Source organism: Mycteria americana, chromosome 10, assembly GCF_035582795.1.
Source record: "Mycteria americana isolate JAX WOST 10 ecotype Jacksonville Zoo and Gardens chromosome 10, USCA_MyAme_1.0, whole genome shotgun sequence".
NCBI classification, from domain to species: domain Eukaryota; kingdom Metazoa; phylum Chordata; class Aves; order Ciconiiformes; family Ciconiidae; genus Mycteria; species Mycteria americana.
In genome coordinates, this window is record NC_134374.1 from 13381960 (window position 1) to 13398512 (window position 16553).

Here is a 16553-nt window from a genome sequence, read left to right on the forward strand (position 1 = left end):
CAGGACGGTTGTGCCCCGGCTGTGCCCCTTTCCCTGTCCAGCTCAGCGCTGGGGCTGGCGGGGGGGCAAGGGGGCCCATCTCCGCGGGGGCCCCGTGGGAAGCGGCCCGGGGTGGGAGGAGGATCTGCCCCCCGCAGCTCCCGCGCCTCCCGGCTTTACGGTGGCGCCAGGGCTGCCGCCTGCGCCGCGTCCCCAGCCCGTCACCCCCGAGGACGGGACCCCGGTCGCGCCCGCGCCCTGCTGCGGGAGCGACGCTGCGGAGACGCGCCGGGGGCCGCCCGGTGCGGGGCCGCTCCGCTCGGCTGCCTGGCGGGGCGCGGGGGACTGGGGGTGCCCCGGGGACCCCGGTTCCCCGGGGGGACACGCCAGCCTCCCCGGGGCGCCCAGGCGGGGACCGCTGGCCCCCGAGCTGCCGTCAGGAGCGGGCGCTCAGGCCCGCAGTCGGGTTCGGGGGGCTGCGTGGGGGCCCAGCTCCACCCCGGGAGGGGCCGTGGGCGAGGGGAGGGCGGTGGCCCGGCACGCGTGTCCCCCCCGGCTCGGCTCCCGAGGCAGCCGGGGTAGCCGGAGTCTCCGAAGCCCCCCGAGGCCCGCCCCAGAGGGAGGGGGGGATGCGCCACCCCCGACACCCTCTCCCAAACCGTAGGGGCACAACGTGGGGGGCTGTCCCACGGCACCGGCGAGGGCCGGCAGGGATCTGGTCACCCTCCCCGCGACCCCCTCCCTCCCCGCGCGTTCCCGGCACGGACACGGCCGCCCGCTGCCGGCAGCGGGGTGCCCCCGTCCCGTCGAGGCCGCTTGCAGCGGGGAGGGGACGGGGCACCCCACCTCGCTGCTGGGGGCTGCCCAGACCCTGCCCCCTCCCCTCCCGTGGGCAGCGCGTCAGCAGGGCACGGCGGGCAGCGCCGAGCCTGTCCCGCGGCGGGGGGCCGCGCACCCTGCCGCCCTGGCACCGGGCGGCGCTGGACCTCCGGGCCGGCAGGGGGCGCCCCGCGGCGCGGCCGCCGCGCCCGCGGATATCAGCGGCGGACCGGAAGCAGCGGCCCTTTCCCGGCGGAGCGCAGCCATGGTGAGAGCTCGGCGCGGCTGCTCCCCGCCGCCATCCGCTGCCATCCACCGCCCGCCGCGGGCTGCCGCCGCGTCGAGGGGCGTGGGAGGGAGCCTGCCGCTAGGGCCGGGCTGGGGCGGGAGCCTGGGGGTCCGGGGAGGGGGGGGCTGGGGGGGCTGGGCCCGGCGGCGGCGGCGGCCCGTAACGCGTCCTGTCCCGTCCCGTAGGCCCGCGGCCCCAAGAAGCACCTGAAGCGCGTGGCTGCGCCCAAGCACTGGATGCTGGACAAGCTGACGGGCGTCTTCGTGAGTGCGGGCCGGAGTTGGGTTGGGGTTGGGGATGGGGCCGGGGCCGGGGCCGGGCTGCCCGCGGCAGCGGCCTTTCCCGCTCTCTGCGGGCCCAGGCGGCTCCGCAGTCTCACCACGGGGGTGCTCAGGCGCGCTGCTCGGGGGCTGGCGGTGAGCTGGGGCAGGTGGGCAGTGCAGGGGAGAAGGGGCTGCTTTCTCTGAGGGGCTTTGTGAACAGCTTTTGTGTCTCCCCGTTGGCAAGGGGTATGGCAGTGGGATAGTTGGCTGCTCTCTTGACCTGCTTGTGGTGTTTTTCCTTCGCTGGGGTGGGTCAGTAGATGGTTGTACTGTGTTGGGGACAGTGTTTGGTGAGGCTGGCAAGACTTGGGGGAAGGGTGCTGTGAATACCAAGAAAAGATATCTGCAGCCTATCACTGCCTCTTTAGTGGTTAGGCCTCCTGCAGCTGTCCTCGGGTGCTGCTGCGAGAGCTGTCAGGGTGGTAGCATTCTTCCTCTGGGGACAGTCGATGCTGCTGTTGTGCTTGAGCACCCAGCAGAAAGGTTCTGTTTGCAGGCACCCCGTCCATCAACAGGCCCTCACAAGCTGAGGGAGTGTCTTCCACTCATCATCTTCCTGCGGAACAGGCTGAAGTATGCCCTGACAGGAGATGAGGTCAAGAAGATCTGCATGCAGAGGTTCATCAAGATAGATGGCAAAGTCCGCACAGACATCACCTACCCTGCAGGCTTCATGGGTGAGCGGAGAGGGCTGGGGCAGGTACCTCAGGCAGCTCTGCTGCACTGGGAGGAGGGGGGAGGGATTATTTGTGAGGCTGGCACGATTTGGGGGAAAAAGATGCTTTCCCGGTGGAGTTGAAGAAAAGGTAATATAAGCATCTGTTATTTAGTTTGGAGTCATGCACCGCAATGAATACCAAAGCCAGATACCTGTAGCCTATAACTGCCTGCTTGCATATGCGTAAATTGGTGTTCAGACTAAAGCCTTTGGCTATTTTTGCTAATTTGCCCTGTATCACAGTAAGAGATGTGAGTCTGTGGTCAAGAGGAGATAGTGCCTACCTCGTCATTCACGCCTGAAGCATTGTTCAGCAGTCCCTAGTTCTTCTTAAACCTGAGCTTCGTGCTGAGTTACAGAGTTGGGTAATGTAGCTGATAACAGCTGCTATTTTATTTCCCTCTCGGAAATCAGATGTCATCAGCATTGAGAAGACAGGCGAGCATTTCCGCTTGGTGTATGATACCAAGGGCCGGTTTGCTGTTCACCGCATCACAGCTGAAGAGGCCAAGGTGAGGGGCTTCAGCTTGGCGTAAGCGTGGGCCCAGTTGGGTTTGGTCGGGGCGGTGTTTCCTCTTCGGCATCTCCTGAATGGGAGCTGTTGGCTCCCTTCCCTGAGAGCTGAGTCCGTGCCACCCTTGAGAAGATCAGGGCCTTCAGGCTTGGGGTACAAAGCCTTTGGCGGGGGGAAATCTTTTGGTGATGTGAGAGCAACTCCCAGATGACTGCAGGTGCGTTGTCTGGTGCTTGACATGACCGCTGTTGGCATGGGCTGGGTTACCTTCACAGGGAGCTTTGGGGTGGGGGTGGCTCTGCTGTGGTGTGGTGAGCCTTTGTGTAGGGCTCCGCAAGCTAACAGTGATCAGAAACATGGTGCTGCCTGTGGTGCAGAAGCCTCGAACTCCTTCCCGGGTCTGTTATGGAAGTGTTTACAAAACCGCTCTCTGGCCCTGGGTGTCAGGGAGCGACTCCCGCACGTGTTTCCTTAACCCAAGCACGTTGGCGTGCCTGAGCTGTGAGTCTGTGTGTCTGGGGCCTCTTCGCTCCCCCCATGATATGCTTTTACCTCTGGCTAGCACTCCTGTGTTGACCCGTGAGTCCCAAAGTGGCTGTGAAGGAGTCGGGAATGAAAGGCAGTAGGGGTACAGATCTCTCGTGTCCTGACAAAAGGCAGCCTGGGCCTTTGCTGTGTGACCACGGGCTTCAGGGCAAAATGAGGAAACTGCCCTGGCATAGACTTTCCTGGGAAAATGCAGCCAGTGTTTGGGGGGAAGCCAAAGCCTGGGGTGGGCAGCTGTTCCCGAAGCGCGGTTGTTTTCTGGTGGGGCTGTAGCATAGCCACGTGGCAGCCCTACGAGAGGCAGTGCTGGGGCAGTGAACTGGGCAAGTCGGTGCCTGGGCTGTCGCGAGCCCTGGAGTGGGTGTTTTGCTTGGGCTCTGAGGCCTGCTGTGGCTGGCGGCTCTCCGGGGGACAAGAGTCACCTGGTCCATGGTGCCGCTGGCCACCTCAGCTGAGCACTGTTGGGTTTTGTGTGCAGTACAAGCTGTGCAAGGTGAGGAAGATCTTTGTGGGCACCAAAGGAATCCCTCATCTGGTCACCCATGATGCCCGCACCATCCGCTATCCGGACCCTCTCATCAAGGTGAATGATACAGTCCAGATTGACCTGGAGACAGGCAAGATCACAGATTTCATCAAGTTTGACACAGGTAGGTCTTGCATCCCTACTGTACTCTTCCCCACTGTGGAGACCAGGGTGGAAGTTAAATACAAATCCCGGACATCTTTGCTTTAGAGAGGCAGTGGTGGCAGCCTTGGGAAAGGGGTTGTTTCCCTGGCGCATCTCCACCTGGAGCTGGAGCAGGGATTCCTCCCGTGTGCCAGCAGTGGGAGGCATTTGGCGTAGAGCAATTCCGAGAGCAAGCAGGCACCAGGCAGAAGCAGCGAGCTGGTGGAGAGGTTGCTTGAGCCTGGCTCTCGTGGAGCCAGGAGCGGAAAGCTCTGGGCGGCCGTAGGGAGATTCCTGGCTCTTTGCTGTGGGAGAAGGTTTCAGTTGCAGAGCCATGTGCAGTGTCAGGACAAGTGGTATGGGAACGCCTCCTTGGTGCTGACACAACCGAGAAGGTGGTGGGGAATGTTTGGTACGGGCCTTGGGGCCAGAGAGCTGTTTGGCTCCTCAAGGTGCCACCAGGTGCTCTGGTGGCCCCTCTGTGGGCCAGTGCGGCTCTGTCCCTGCCCTTTTCCGGCGGTGCTCCTCCAAGAGCCCAAGCGGAAGGGCTTCACCGTGGCACCTTGTGCCAGCTCTTGTCACGCTTCTCTTCCTTCACCCCAGGCAACCTGTGCATGGTGACCGGCGGTGCCAACTTGGGACGTATTGGTGTGATCACCAACCGGGAGAGACACCCTGGGTCATTTGACGTGGTTCACGTGAAGGATGCCAATGGCAATAGCTTTGCCACCAGGCTCTCCAACATCTTCGTTATTGGCAAAGTAAGCCTGTGCGGACACAAGGCGGGTGGGTTGTCTCCTGTTGTTGGGGGCTGCTGGCTGAAGCAAAGAGGCGTTGGTGTCTTCGGTACGCCGCTGGCTTCCCACACAGTGAAGCTCCAGTGCTGGCATCAGTTCTGGCTCCGCTCCCTGTGGTTCTGCCTGCTCCAGGCTGACTGCTCTGGGAAGGGGAAGCATCTGTAAACTGAGGAATGGGGACGTGTTCTAGAAGCAGCCCTCTGGTTTTTTAAACCTTCTGAGAGTTGGGAGCTGAGCAGTGCTCAGGTCTTGATGTGACCTGGGCGGCTGCCCTGACTGAGGGCGCCCTCCCCCTCAATGCCTCTGCTCTCTTGCCATCATCCCTGATGGGCTCTCTTGTCCAGGTTGGAAAGGGGCGTGTTTCGGTTTTGGCTGAAGTGCCTTCTTCATTGGCGTGACTGAAAGGCAGATGTGGGCCTGTACACCTTCGGCACCTTCCTAAGGGGCTTCTGCTGGGCCAATGCCATGGCCATGTGTACATGGCCCAGCATGGGCGGGGGCTGGTTTCTGCTGCTTTTCCCCCTGAGAGGGAGAGCTCTGCCCCGTCCGGGTCTCATGACGTGAAGTGGCTGCTTCTCCCTTGCTGCAGGGCAACAAGCCGTGGATCTCCCTGCCCCGTGGAAAGGGCATCCGCCTGACCATTGCTGAGGAGAGAGACAAGAGACTGGCGGCCAAGCAGAGCAGCGGGTGAACTCCAGCTCGGGCCGGCAGTGGTCCTTTCAGTGTAGTAATTAAACCGTTCACCAAATGGCTGTGTGACTGGCTGGGGAGCACCTCGAGGCTGGGGGGAGCCGGGCCGTGTCAGTGTGAGGCCACGCTCTGCTCTCCGGAAGGGCCTGCTGATCTGGGCAGACTCCTGGCAATCTGAGCAACTGCCAGAGCCGTCTGCCAGAAAGGCAAGGAGGAGCGGTGGGAGAACCTCCAGGCTGCTCGGTCCCCAGGAAGGTGTTGGCACAAACGCTGCTCGATGTCGTTCCCAGGGACATGCTGGAGGAGCAGGGGGCTGGGAAGAGCCAGCTGGGCTCTCCGTGGGGCCAGTGGTGCCAGGGAGGCTTGAGGCCCTGTGGGATTGCCCCCGGCCGTGGGACTGAGCAGAGAGGGGAGGCATTGGTGGTGCTTGGCGTCCTGAGCCCGGCTGGTGGCTGCTTACTGGGGAGGTCCCTCATGGGCTGCTCTTCTTCAGTGCCTTTCCTCCGGAGGTGGAGCGTGCGAGGGATCGCGCTGACAGCCAGGATGGAGCGGGATGCCCCCGCTCTGGGGGTGGCAGTGCTGGAGGCTGGGGCAGAGGAATGGGCTGCTGGGGACCCCAGGAAGTCCAGCAAAGGCAAGCACCGGCCCAGGGATGGGCTGACGGGCTGACGCCCCACAGGAGGTGGGGCCGGGGGGCTGGAGAGCAGCAGGGGCTGCGGGAAAGGCCCTGGAGGCCGGGGTGGGCAGCGTGCCCGGGCAGCGAGGGCAGTCCCGCAGCCCGGGCTGTGCTAGCCAGGGCACAGGCAGCACTGCAGGGAAGGGCTTCCTCTGCGCCGCTGGGCCCAGGGGAGGCCGTGCCTGGGCTCTGGGTGCGGGCTGGGGCTGCCTGCGTCCAGGCAGACATGGGCACTGAGGAGTGAGGCCAGCGGAGGCCCCAGCTGGCCGGGAGCTGGAGCACTGGAGGCACGGGCAGAGGCCGAGGGCGTGGGCTCTGCTCAGCCCGGAGAAGGGGGAGCACAGGGGCTCTCCAGTTCTGCCTGCTGGCATGGGCCTCGACCGCACCCGTGTTTCCCTGAGATGGACCAGGCACAGACGAGCACTGGGGGAAATTGTCAACTTTTATTGGCCTCAGAAAGTACCCACGGCCAAGCGGAGGCTGGCAGCACGATGTCCTCAGGGCAGCTGAACTCCACGCACCCATCCCTTGTGTGCCTCCCCGTGCCGCTCCCTCTGGATGCTGCGCAGGCTCGGGGCCAGCCGCCATCTCCGGGGACCCCCTGGCGCTGGCAGCGGGGTGCTGCTGCCCTTGCTGTCCTGCAGTGCAGGTACAGCGGAAAGCCCTGCGCAGAGCCCCCAGCGCCCTCCTGAAGAGGGGGGACCATCGCCCTTGAGCCGGGGCGTGCGGGAGGGCGGCGACGCCTGTGGGGAACGAGAGCTGTAGGTGAGGGGCTGGGTGGGCAACGGGCAAGCTCCTGCCTGCCTGTGCCGCTGAGGGCTTTCCCCAGGGAGCGGTGGCCGGGGCACGGCCAGCCTCTGTGCGTCCAGTGCTGCCGGCCTGGCCTGGGTGCTGCTCGCCTGGATGGCCAGGCCAGGCCTGCCCTCGCCGGGGCGGCACTCAACTCGGGGACGTCCCAGCAGCCGGAGGAGGGCTGCGTGTTGCCAGGGAGTGCAAGAGCACAGGCAGGGGATGGAGGGGATGTCAGCGGGATGACACAGAGCGTACCAGGCATCTCCCTGCCGCACGCAGCCTGCCTCCGGTGCCTTGGGATGCCCTGGCTCACTTGGTGCCAAGGGAGAAGCCCTTGGCTTCTTCGTCATCTGCTGCTGGGGCAAGGTGGGGTGTGCCAGCATCTGCCAGAGGGTTTTGAGGCAACGAAGAAGCCACTTCATCCTCCTGTGCTGCCAGGGAGACTGGCTGGGCTGGCCTCTCCTTGATGGTCTCCAGACGTGGGAGAAGCCATGTTTTCTCCATCCTTGTATGCCGCTGGGATGAGAAGAGCCGTGCTGGCCTCTCCCTGAGGCTCTCCAGACAAGGGAGTCTCGGTGGCCTGAGGTGCTGCAGGTGTTCTTGCTGCCATTGCCACATCTGTGCATTGTGCCAGGTCCTGCTGTTCCGCTGGCTGCCGGCTGGGTCCCTGGATCACAGCCACAACCTCGCCCAGGACCTCACTCACGATGCACGGGGCTGCGTCCTGCAGAGCCGCGGCGCAGGCTGTGGGGCTGTGTGGGGCAGGCGCCTGGCTCTGCCTGTGCTGCTGTGGCCTGCGCGCCGAAGACAGGAGAAGCTGGTGCCTCTTGTGCCACGGGAGCGAGAGACACGCGGTGCCCCTCTTCCTCAGGAGCTCCGGGCAGGGCAGAAGCTGCCGGCTCGGCATCCGTGGGACCCGCCGAGGCAGGGGACGTGCTCTGCAGGTTGCCGGCTGCCTCTCGGGCTGCCTCTGTGCCCATGCTGCCGGGCCCCTCCTGGGGACCAGCATGGGGGTCCTGGAAGAGCTCCAGGTTGACCCAGCTGTTGTAGATGGTGATGTCTTCCCCTTGGGACAGCTCTTTGTCACTGTCATCTTCCCACTCCTCCTCCCGGCCAAGGCCCCTGGTTCCTCCTATAAATACATGAACAACAAAAGGAGCTCTAAGGAGAATCTCCATCCTTTATTGGACACGGAGGGAAACACAGTGACAAAGGCTGAGGAAAAGGCTGAGGTACTTAATGCCTCCTTTGCCTCAATCTTTAATAGTAAAACCAGCTGTTCTCGGGGTACCCAGCCCCCTGAGCTGGAAGACGGGGACGGGGAGCAGAATGAAGTCCCCATAATCCAAGGGGAAGTGGTTAGCGACCTGCTACACCATTTAGACGCACACAAGTCCATAGGGCTGGATGGGATCCACCCAAGGGTACTGAGGGAGCTGGTGGCAGTGCTCACCAAGCCACTTTCCATCCTTTACCAGCAGTCCTGGCTCACCGGGGAGGTCCCCATTGACTGGAGATTAGCAAATGTGACGCCCATCTACAAGAAGGGCCGGAAGGAGGACACGGGGAACTACAGGCCTGTCAGCCTGACCTCGGTGCCAGGGAAGGTTATGGAGCAGATCATCTTGAGTGCCATCACGCAGCACGTACAGGACAACCAGGTGATCATGCCCAGTCAGCTTGGCTTTATGAAAGGTGGGTCCTGCTTGACTAACCTGATCTCCTTCTATGACAAGGTGACCCGCTTAGCGGACAAGGGAAAGGCTGTGGATGTTGTCTACCTGGACTTTAGTAAAGCCTTGACACCGTTTCCCACAGCATTCTCCTGGAGAAACTGGCTGCTCATGGCTGTGGATCTCCCTGCCCTGTAGGTCCCCTGCCCCATCCTGGGGTGAAGGATTCAGGGTACAGGGGAGCACCGGGGGGACCCCACTGTTGGGGGGAGGGACAAGGGGGGACCCAGGCATCTGGGAGAATTCCTGGAGACCTAACTGGAATGGATCTTCCCCCAGCAGAAACAATGCTCTCCAGGTAGCTACCTTAGGAGAGTCTGGGGCTGCTACCTGGGAATTCACTGTCTCCAGGAGAAACCAAAATGCTCTTGGAGGTGCCTGGGACCAGTACTTGGATGCAACCAGGCATCGAACTGCCTCTAACATGAATAAAACCATTCAGGTAACCGCCTAGGAGTCATATGTGGCTTCTACCCAGGACTTCAGCTGTGTCCAGGGAAGGGCAAAACACGCCAAAGATGCCTGGCAGGTACAGAGCATGGACCTGCCTCCATCATACACAAAACTCCTCGGATGCCTTCGGAGGAGGAGTCTGGGGCTGCTACCTGCAAAATTCAGCTGTCTATAGAGGAGGTGAAAACATTCCAGAGGTGCCTGGGAGGCCTCCAGAGGACCTTCCGGGCATGGACCTGCCTCTAACATTGACAAAATACCTCAGGTTGCTACCTTGGAGGAGTTTAGGGCTGCTACCTGTGAAATTCCACTGTCTCCAGGGGAGGCCAACACACTCATGGAGATGCCTGGGAAAATTCCTGGAGAGCTACCAGGCATGGACCTTCCCAAAGCATATACAATGCTCTCCAAGTAGCTACCTTAGAAGAGTTTGGAGCTGCTACCTGGGAATTCACTTGTCTCCAGAAGAAACCAAAATGCTCCTGGAGATGCCTGGGACCAGTCCTGAGGAGCTACCAGGCACGGACCTGCCGCCAACATCAACAAAACTCTTCAGGTAACTGCCTAGGAGTCATACACGGTTTCTATCCAAAAGTTCAGCTTTCTCCAGGGAAGGGCAAAACACTCCAAAGGTGCCTGGCAGGACTCCCAGCAAGGTACTGAGCATGGATCTGGTTCCAACATACATAAAATTCCTTGGGTGGCTTCCCTGGAGGAGTCTTGGGCTGCAACCTACAAAATTCAGCTGTCTCCAGAGCAGGTGAAAATATTCCAGAGCTGCCTGGGAGAATTCCCAAAAACCCACCAGGCATGGACCTTCCCCCAACAAACACAATGGCCTTCAGAGAGAGAACTTAGAAGACTCTGGGCCTGCTACCTAGGCATTCACTTGTCTCCAGAAGTAACCGAAATGCTTGTGGAGATTTCTGAGAGGAGTCCTGGGGAGCTAACAGGAATGGACCTGCTTCCAATGTGACCTACTTTTCATGTAGCTACCTAGGAGTCTGGGGCTGCTACCTGAGACATGAGCTGTATCCAGGAATGGCCAAAACAATCCAATTCTGCCTGGTAGTTATCCCAGAGACCTAAGGGCATGGACCTGCCTCCCAAATACACAAAACTGCTTGGGTGGCTTCCTTGGAGGAGGCTGGGACTCTTACCTGCAAACTTCAGCTGTCTCCAGGGGAGGCCAAAATGTTCCAGAGCTGCCTGGGAGGGGTCCCGGACAGCTACCAGGAATGGACCTGCCTCCAACATCGATAAAAAGCCTTGGGTAGCTACCTTGGAGGAGTCTAGGGCTGCTACTTGGGAATTCATCCATATCCAGAGGAGGGCAAAAGACTCCTGGAGATGGCTGGGTGATTTCCCAGAGAGCTACCTGGCATGGACCTTCCCTAACACACACAATGCTCTTCAGGTAGCTACCTTAGACGAGTCAGGGGCTGCTCCCCAGGAATTCACCAGTCTCCAGAAGAAACCCAAATGCTCCTGGACATGCCTGAGAGGAGTCCCAGAGAGCTACAGGGCAGGGACCCGACTCCAGCATACACAAAACACTTTGGGTAGCTACCTTGGAAAAGTCTGGGGCTGCTTCCTGTGAAATTCAGTTGTCTCCATGGAGGACCAAAGCATTTTGGAGATGCCTCAGAGGAGTCCTGGTTTATTTATGGTTTATTTATTTATTTATCCAGCTCCCAGGGCTGGATGCCTTGGGAGTCCCGGATGCCTTGATTCCTCCCTCTCCAAGGCAGCTATACCAAAAGCCCACCGGCACCCTTTTGGGTCCTTGAAATACCCTCTCCTGAGGCAGTCAGTGCCAAGGATGCACGGAGCCTCCGGGCCAGTCACAATGGGGGGCTTTTGCCACTCATTCCCAGTTAGGCTCACTTCGGCCTCCAATACAGTCAGTTGTTGGGATCCCCCTGTCACTCCACAAATACAGATGGGTTCTGCCCCTGTACGGCTTGATGGCATCAGGGTACACTGTGCACCGGTGTCTGCTAAAGCCTCATACTCCTGTGGGTCTGATGAGCCAGGCCATCGAATCCACACAGCCCAGTAAACCCGGTTGTCCCTTTCCTCCACCTGGCCGGAGGCAGGGCCCCCCTAGTCCTGGCCATAGTGTTCATTACCCACTTCTTGTAAATACGAGTCAGGAGTTCCTTCATTAAAATCAGGAATAAGATCAGCCCTTCTGCCCTGTCTGGGGAACTGCCGACTGGAAACCGGAGCAGCAATTTTCCTGGAAGAACCCCCTTGTGTGAATGTTTTTCCTTGCAACTCACGTACCCGTGCCTCTAGGGTCGAGGTAGGTTTTCCATCCCACTTCCTCATGTCCTCTCCGTGGTCACGCAGGTGAAACCACAGGGAGGCCCGTGGTGCGTACCCTCTATCTCCTCTGCCTTGAGCAGAAGAGCGCTGACTCCTAATAGCTGAGATGCTGGTCCGTATAGGTAGAAAGTAGGACCTGTCCTCTTCGAGTTGCTGGACCTTCTGGGACAGTTTCTCCACAGCTGAGATGAGGGAGGAAGAGAGACTTTCTTTGTATTCCTGGAGCTGGCTAGCTGCTTCATCCACCGTTGGTCCCCCTCTATCTTTCCAGGTCAGTGTTGCCAATGAGTTGGCACACGACGCTGGTGCGCTCCGTGCCAACTTCCGCCACGTGGGTCGTGTGCACTGGACTTCATCTGGATCTTTGGATAACTGCTCGTTGTTCCGGTCACCTTAATCCACCTCCAGCATGGCTAATTCCCTCAGGTACTGGATACCTCTCCATGGTGGTCCATTTGCCTGGGCGATACACAACATCTTCCTTGAAGGGCTATCTTTCCTTCATAGCTGGCAGGAGTCACCTCCAGAGGCTGCGGGCTGGTTCCCCTTTTCCAATCGCTTTGTCAGTGCCCCCTTCCCTAGAACGGAATCCAGCTGTTTGGCTTCCTCACCCTCTAATTCCAGGCTACTGGCCCCGTTATCCCAGCATCGGAGCAGCCAGGTGACAACGTGCTCGCCTGGACGACGGCCAAAATCTTTTTGCATATCTCGCAGCTCACTCAGGGATAGGGATCGGGCGGTTTCTGTCTCGTCCATGAGTTCTTGCTCTTCCTCCGCCTCTCCTTGTGATGGCCCTCTGCTTTTTCGTCCTCCCCTTCCAAATGAGCTGACTTTCGCCTCCAAGATTTCTTCTTGTGTATGGGGTGACTGACACCGACACGGGTTGGCTCCATGGTTCAACCGCATCATCTGTCGCCAGGGGTGCCAGCGCAGCCACGGTGCCTGTTGTTTTGTCATCAGATCCAGAGACCTCTTCCCCTTGAGGGTACTGACTAGTGTTGAACAGGGCTCGGTGGGCATGGGCCAGGCCCCAGCATGTTGCAGTGATTTGTGTCTCTCTGGAGTTGCCAGGGTGACAGCATACTTTTTCCAAATATTTTACTAGTTTTTTGGGATTCCGCACCTGTTCAGGGGTGAAGTTCCAAAACACTGGAGGTGCCCACTGTCCTAGGTACTTGCCCATACTATCCCACGCACCCTGCCACTCATAGCTATCCAGCCTTGGGGCAGATCTCTGGATGGTGTTCTTAAATAGTTGTTTAACCTTAAACAAGGCCTGAAACACATTCAGACATAGCAATAGGAGCATGCTGGTTTGAACATCCCAAGGATATTAAAAATTCTCAAAAGCTATTGTAGTTAGCCTAGAGAGGAAGGGGAAGATGGAGGAAGGTCTCTCCCCCATAGGTTAGCTCTCTGAGGAGAAAAGGTGAAAAGTGTAATTATCAATAATTTCCCATAAATGGCTCCCGAGGCACAGAGGTGATGGCAATGCTGAGTACAATGATGAGATCCATTTCATGAACAACAATTTTATCACAGCATAAGCCAGTGTTACCCAGTGCAGCAAAGTGATGGCTTTAATCCATCTTCCAGAGGTGATAAACTGCACGCAGAGACCGATAAAGAGCATGTACGGCAAGTAAGGTGTTACAGAACACAACTCTGAGAACAAGTAAATTGACATTGTGACCAGCGACTACTGAACTAATATAATAAACGCTTATAACAAATTTGTTTTAACACACTCTGGTCAGAACTGTCATTATCTCAACCCCTCGTGCCCCGTGTTGGGCACCAAAAAGGGCTGTCGTGGTTTAGCCCCAGCCGGCAGCTCAGCACCACGCAGCCGCTCGCTCACTCACCCCCGGTGGGATGGGGGAGAGAATCGGAAGAGCAAAAGTAAGGAAACTCGTGGGTTGAGATAAGAACAGTTTAATAATTGAAATAAAATAATAATAATAAATTGTCATGAGAAGGAAAACAATGAGAGAGAGCGAATGAGAGAGAGAGGAACAAAACCCAGGGAAAAACAACAAAAAAACAAGCGATACAACCCCTCACCACCCGCTGACCGATGCCCAGCCAGTCCCCCAGCAGCGATCCCTCCCCCCCGGCCAACTCCCCCCGGTTTCTATACTGAGCATGATGCCATATGGTATGGAATAGCCCTTGGGCCAGTTGGGGTCAGCTGTCCTGGCTGTGCCCCCTCCCAGTTTCTCGTGCGCCCGGCAGAGCAGGTGAAGCTGAAAAGCCCTTGACCAGTGTAAGCATTTCTCAGTAACAACTAAAACATCCGTGTGTTATAAACTTTATTCTCATACTAAATCCAAAACACAGCACTATACCAGCTACTAGGAAGAAAATTAACTCTATCCCAGCCAAAACCAGGACAGCCACCCGAGCAGAACCGTCACACGGTGCAGGAGCACCAGCAGCTGCCACGAGCGGGCAGAGACACGAACCCGAGCTGTTCGCTTCGGGCACAGGACCTGTAACGGAGCCTCCTGCAACCACGCCGCAGCACCCTCACCTTCACACCCAAACGCCTGTGTTTCCAACTGCATCGTTAACAGCACCGACGGATCCGCAGCGCAGCGTGTGCCCCACTGCACGCTTTTGTGCCAGCGTTATTACCATGGACGATTACCTCTGGGACCAAGAAAAAGCACCGGGAGGTCCAGGCAACTGACGGACTACAATGTCCCCAGCAGCAGGTCTGAGGAGCCAGCGTTTCCAACAGCACAGCACCTCCTCGGCCAAAGCCCAGCATCTGGATGGCGACAAGCAGCGACGCAGCATCCCCTGGCCTCGTTGGCTGCCGGATTCCCAAGAAGCGAGAGAAACCCAGCCAGGAGCGGGTGCCGGGCCTCAGCCAGAGCCCGAGGCCGGGGCTGCCCCGTCACAGTTACTGACCCCCCCGGGTACGAGCTGCCTGCCCCAGCAGGGGTTCATGGTGCCGGCCTGGGAGAACTGCTGGGAGGGGATGGGGCACCAGGGCCGGTGTCCCCATCCTTGTCACTACACGCATGGCTCCTCTGGCCCCGGGGCTCGCATCGGGGGGCTGTAATGTGTGGGAAATGGGGGTGACTCGGTGCCAGGGGAGAATCAGCCTGTTGGGGAAATGGGAAACCAACATCACCTTCCTCTCCCGCGGCTCCCCGTGCTTGTCACCCTCGCCTCACCTCTCCCCCGGCCTGCCTCCTGTACTGAGGGCAGCTCAGCCCCGTGGCTCCCTGGGGATGTCCCACGGGTACCGTGTGTGTGCCCCCGTGCAGGGCAGGGGGAAGGTCTGGGGGGGCAGGCAGAGGCAGCGGCGGGATGGGATCCTCGGCAGGGCTGGGGCAACCCCTGCCCCGGGGGTCTGCACTCGCTCCCAGCTCTCCCCAGTTCCGCATGGGATGGGGCCAGACACACCGAGGAAGCCCCGGGACGGCTTCTCGCGGTCGGGTGGAGAACAGCACTCGGCCCCGGTGGGCAGGGCAGGGCCCGGCACCGAGCAGGCACCACCGGTAGCCCAGAGGAATAGGACCGGCTCGGCCCGAGGCGTCAGAGCGAAAAAGGGACGAGAACCGCCCCGGAGCCTCCGGCAGGAGAAAGAACAAGCCCCGAGCGGCAGAGACGGCCCGAACGCGGCTGCTCCCGCCCGGGCGGCGCTTAAATGGGGCGGCGGCGGCGCGGGCGCGTTCTGGGGCTGCGGGCGCGGCGGGCCGTGGCCGTGGGACCCCCCGGGCGGGGCCTCCGCGGGTGGGTGCAGGCCCTGTTCTCTTGGGACTGGCGGGGGAAAAAGCAGCCCCGGGCCGAGCGCTGTCCTGGGGTTTGTCGGGGGGTTTTGGGGCCGAGTCCGTGTGCGAGCGGGGGGAGTAGGGGCAGCCCCACGCGGCTCTCGGGTGCTGCTTGTTGGGGCTGGGCAGCCGCTGCCGCTCCCGGCGCAGGTCGGGCAGCGGCGGCCCGGGGGGCTCCTGCGGCGCCAGGCGGGTGGCGGTGGCCGGAGTGGCGGGGAAGGGCCGCGGCTGCGGCCGGCGGGGGTTCCTGGAGGCGGCTGGGCCTGGCTCCCCGCGGGGGTGCTTGGCGCTGGGGGCGTTTGGGGTGTGGGCCCGGCCCCCCAAGCCGGTGCTGGAGAAAGCAAGCCGGAAGCAGCCGCACTAAAGCGATGCCCTGCCTGTGCTGGTGCGGCCCCGCAGAGGTGTGGGGCCGGGCCCTCCGCAGCGCCCAAGCGCTCCCCAAAACTGCGTGTGTGGCCCTGGGGGTGCAGGGCTGTGGGGTGGCTGCGCTCCCCCCACCCCGCAGCATCACGCATGGGGACCGCAAAGGGGTCGGAAAGCAGAGAGGGTGAGCTGGTGTGGGGCCTGCAAATGGAGAGCTGGTCTTGTGTTCCTGGGGCTTGAAAAGAGGCTCCCGTGGCTGATTTTGGGGCTCGGAAACAGCTGGAGTCGTGCGTTTTCGGGACCTGCCAGAGGGGACCAAGTGGTGTGTTTTTGGGCTGAGGAGCAGAGGTGAAGCGCTGCGTTTTTGGGCCTCGAGAACAGGCTGAGCAGGTGGGTTTGTGGGCTCAGGAATGGGAGCTGGTTTGGGGGCCCAAAGCAGAAGCCGGTTTGGCTGTTTGGGCAGGGGGGTGGGAGGGCATTGGGGGCTGCGGGGGAAAGCGGAGGGTGGGCAGGGTGCACGGACCCTCCCTGGAGGTGGGGGTCTGGTCGCGTCGGACCCCAAAGTTCGGGAGGCCGGCGTGCCCCGGGCCAGACTCGAGGTCTGAGGTGGTCTCTGGGGGGGAAGGGTGCATTTCAGACCCCGCACGCCCTCTTGGAGCCCAGCTCTTCTTTGTATGCTGCTGAGAAGAGTTCTGAAGTACTTAATCATACAAACTAATTAATCGGTATTTCCACAGGGTACAGCGGTGATGTTTAATAGTAATATTCAAGTTCTGACAGTGACTGCTTTCCGACCTTGTCCAAAGCCCAAACTGTTGCAAATAGCTGGAGCTGGTAAGGAGAAGGAGCCGAAATCAAGCGGAGCTTCGGTGCAGAGCTGGAGCTTCAGCTAGCCAGAACTGTGGCAAGGAGGAGCTGGAAGGAGATGGGGTGTCCGCTGCCTGGAGCGTGCGTTAGCCAGGGGCGAGGTTACCTGTGGCTGTAATGAGCGGGAGCGGCCGTGAGCTGGAGCGCCTGTTCGCCGGAGCATCCGTCGGCCGGGCTGCGCCGCCAGCAGGGCTGCAGAGCGGCCGGG

At 60.4% G+C, this 16553-nt stretch overlaps 1 protein-coding gene across 1 annotated transcript; it reads left to right on the top strand.

The window, feature by feature from the left end:
* The first annotated feature begins 643 nt into the window (after positions 1 to 643).
* RPS4X (ribosomal protein S4 X-linked) lies at positions 644 to 5407 on the top strand. Its single transcript, XM_075513152.1, has 7 exons — positions 644 to 1066; positions 1273 to 1350; positions 1907 to 2087; positions 2543 to 2640; positions 3667 to 3838; positions 4462 to 4619; positions 5245 to 5407. Exons 1-7 carry the CDS (start codon positions 1064 to 1066, stop codon positions 5344 to 5346), a joined length of 792 nt encoding a protein of 263 aa, XP_075369267.1. The 5' UTR covers positions 644 to 1063; the 3' UTR covers positions 5347 to 5407.
* Positions 5408 to 16553: the final 11146 nt, after the last annotated feature.

Bases quoted from the DNA above. Each gene is read 5' to 3' on its own strand.
- RPS4X (XM_075513152.1), top strand. The intron at 1,351-1,906 runs GTGAGTGCGGGC...TTCTGTTTGCAG, and splicing joins ACAAGCTGACGGGCGTCTTC to GCACCCCGTCCATCAACAGG. The intron at 3,839-4,461 runs GTAGGTCTTGCA...CCTTCACCCCAG, and splicing joins TTTCATCAAGTTTGACACAG to GCAACCTGTGCATGGTGACC.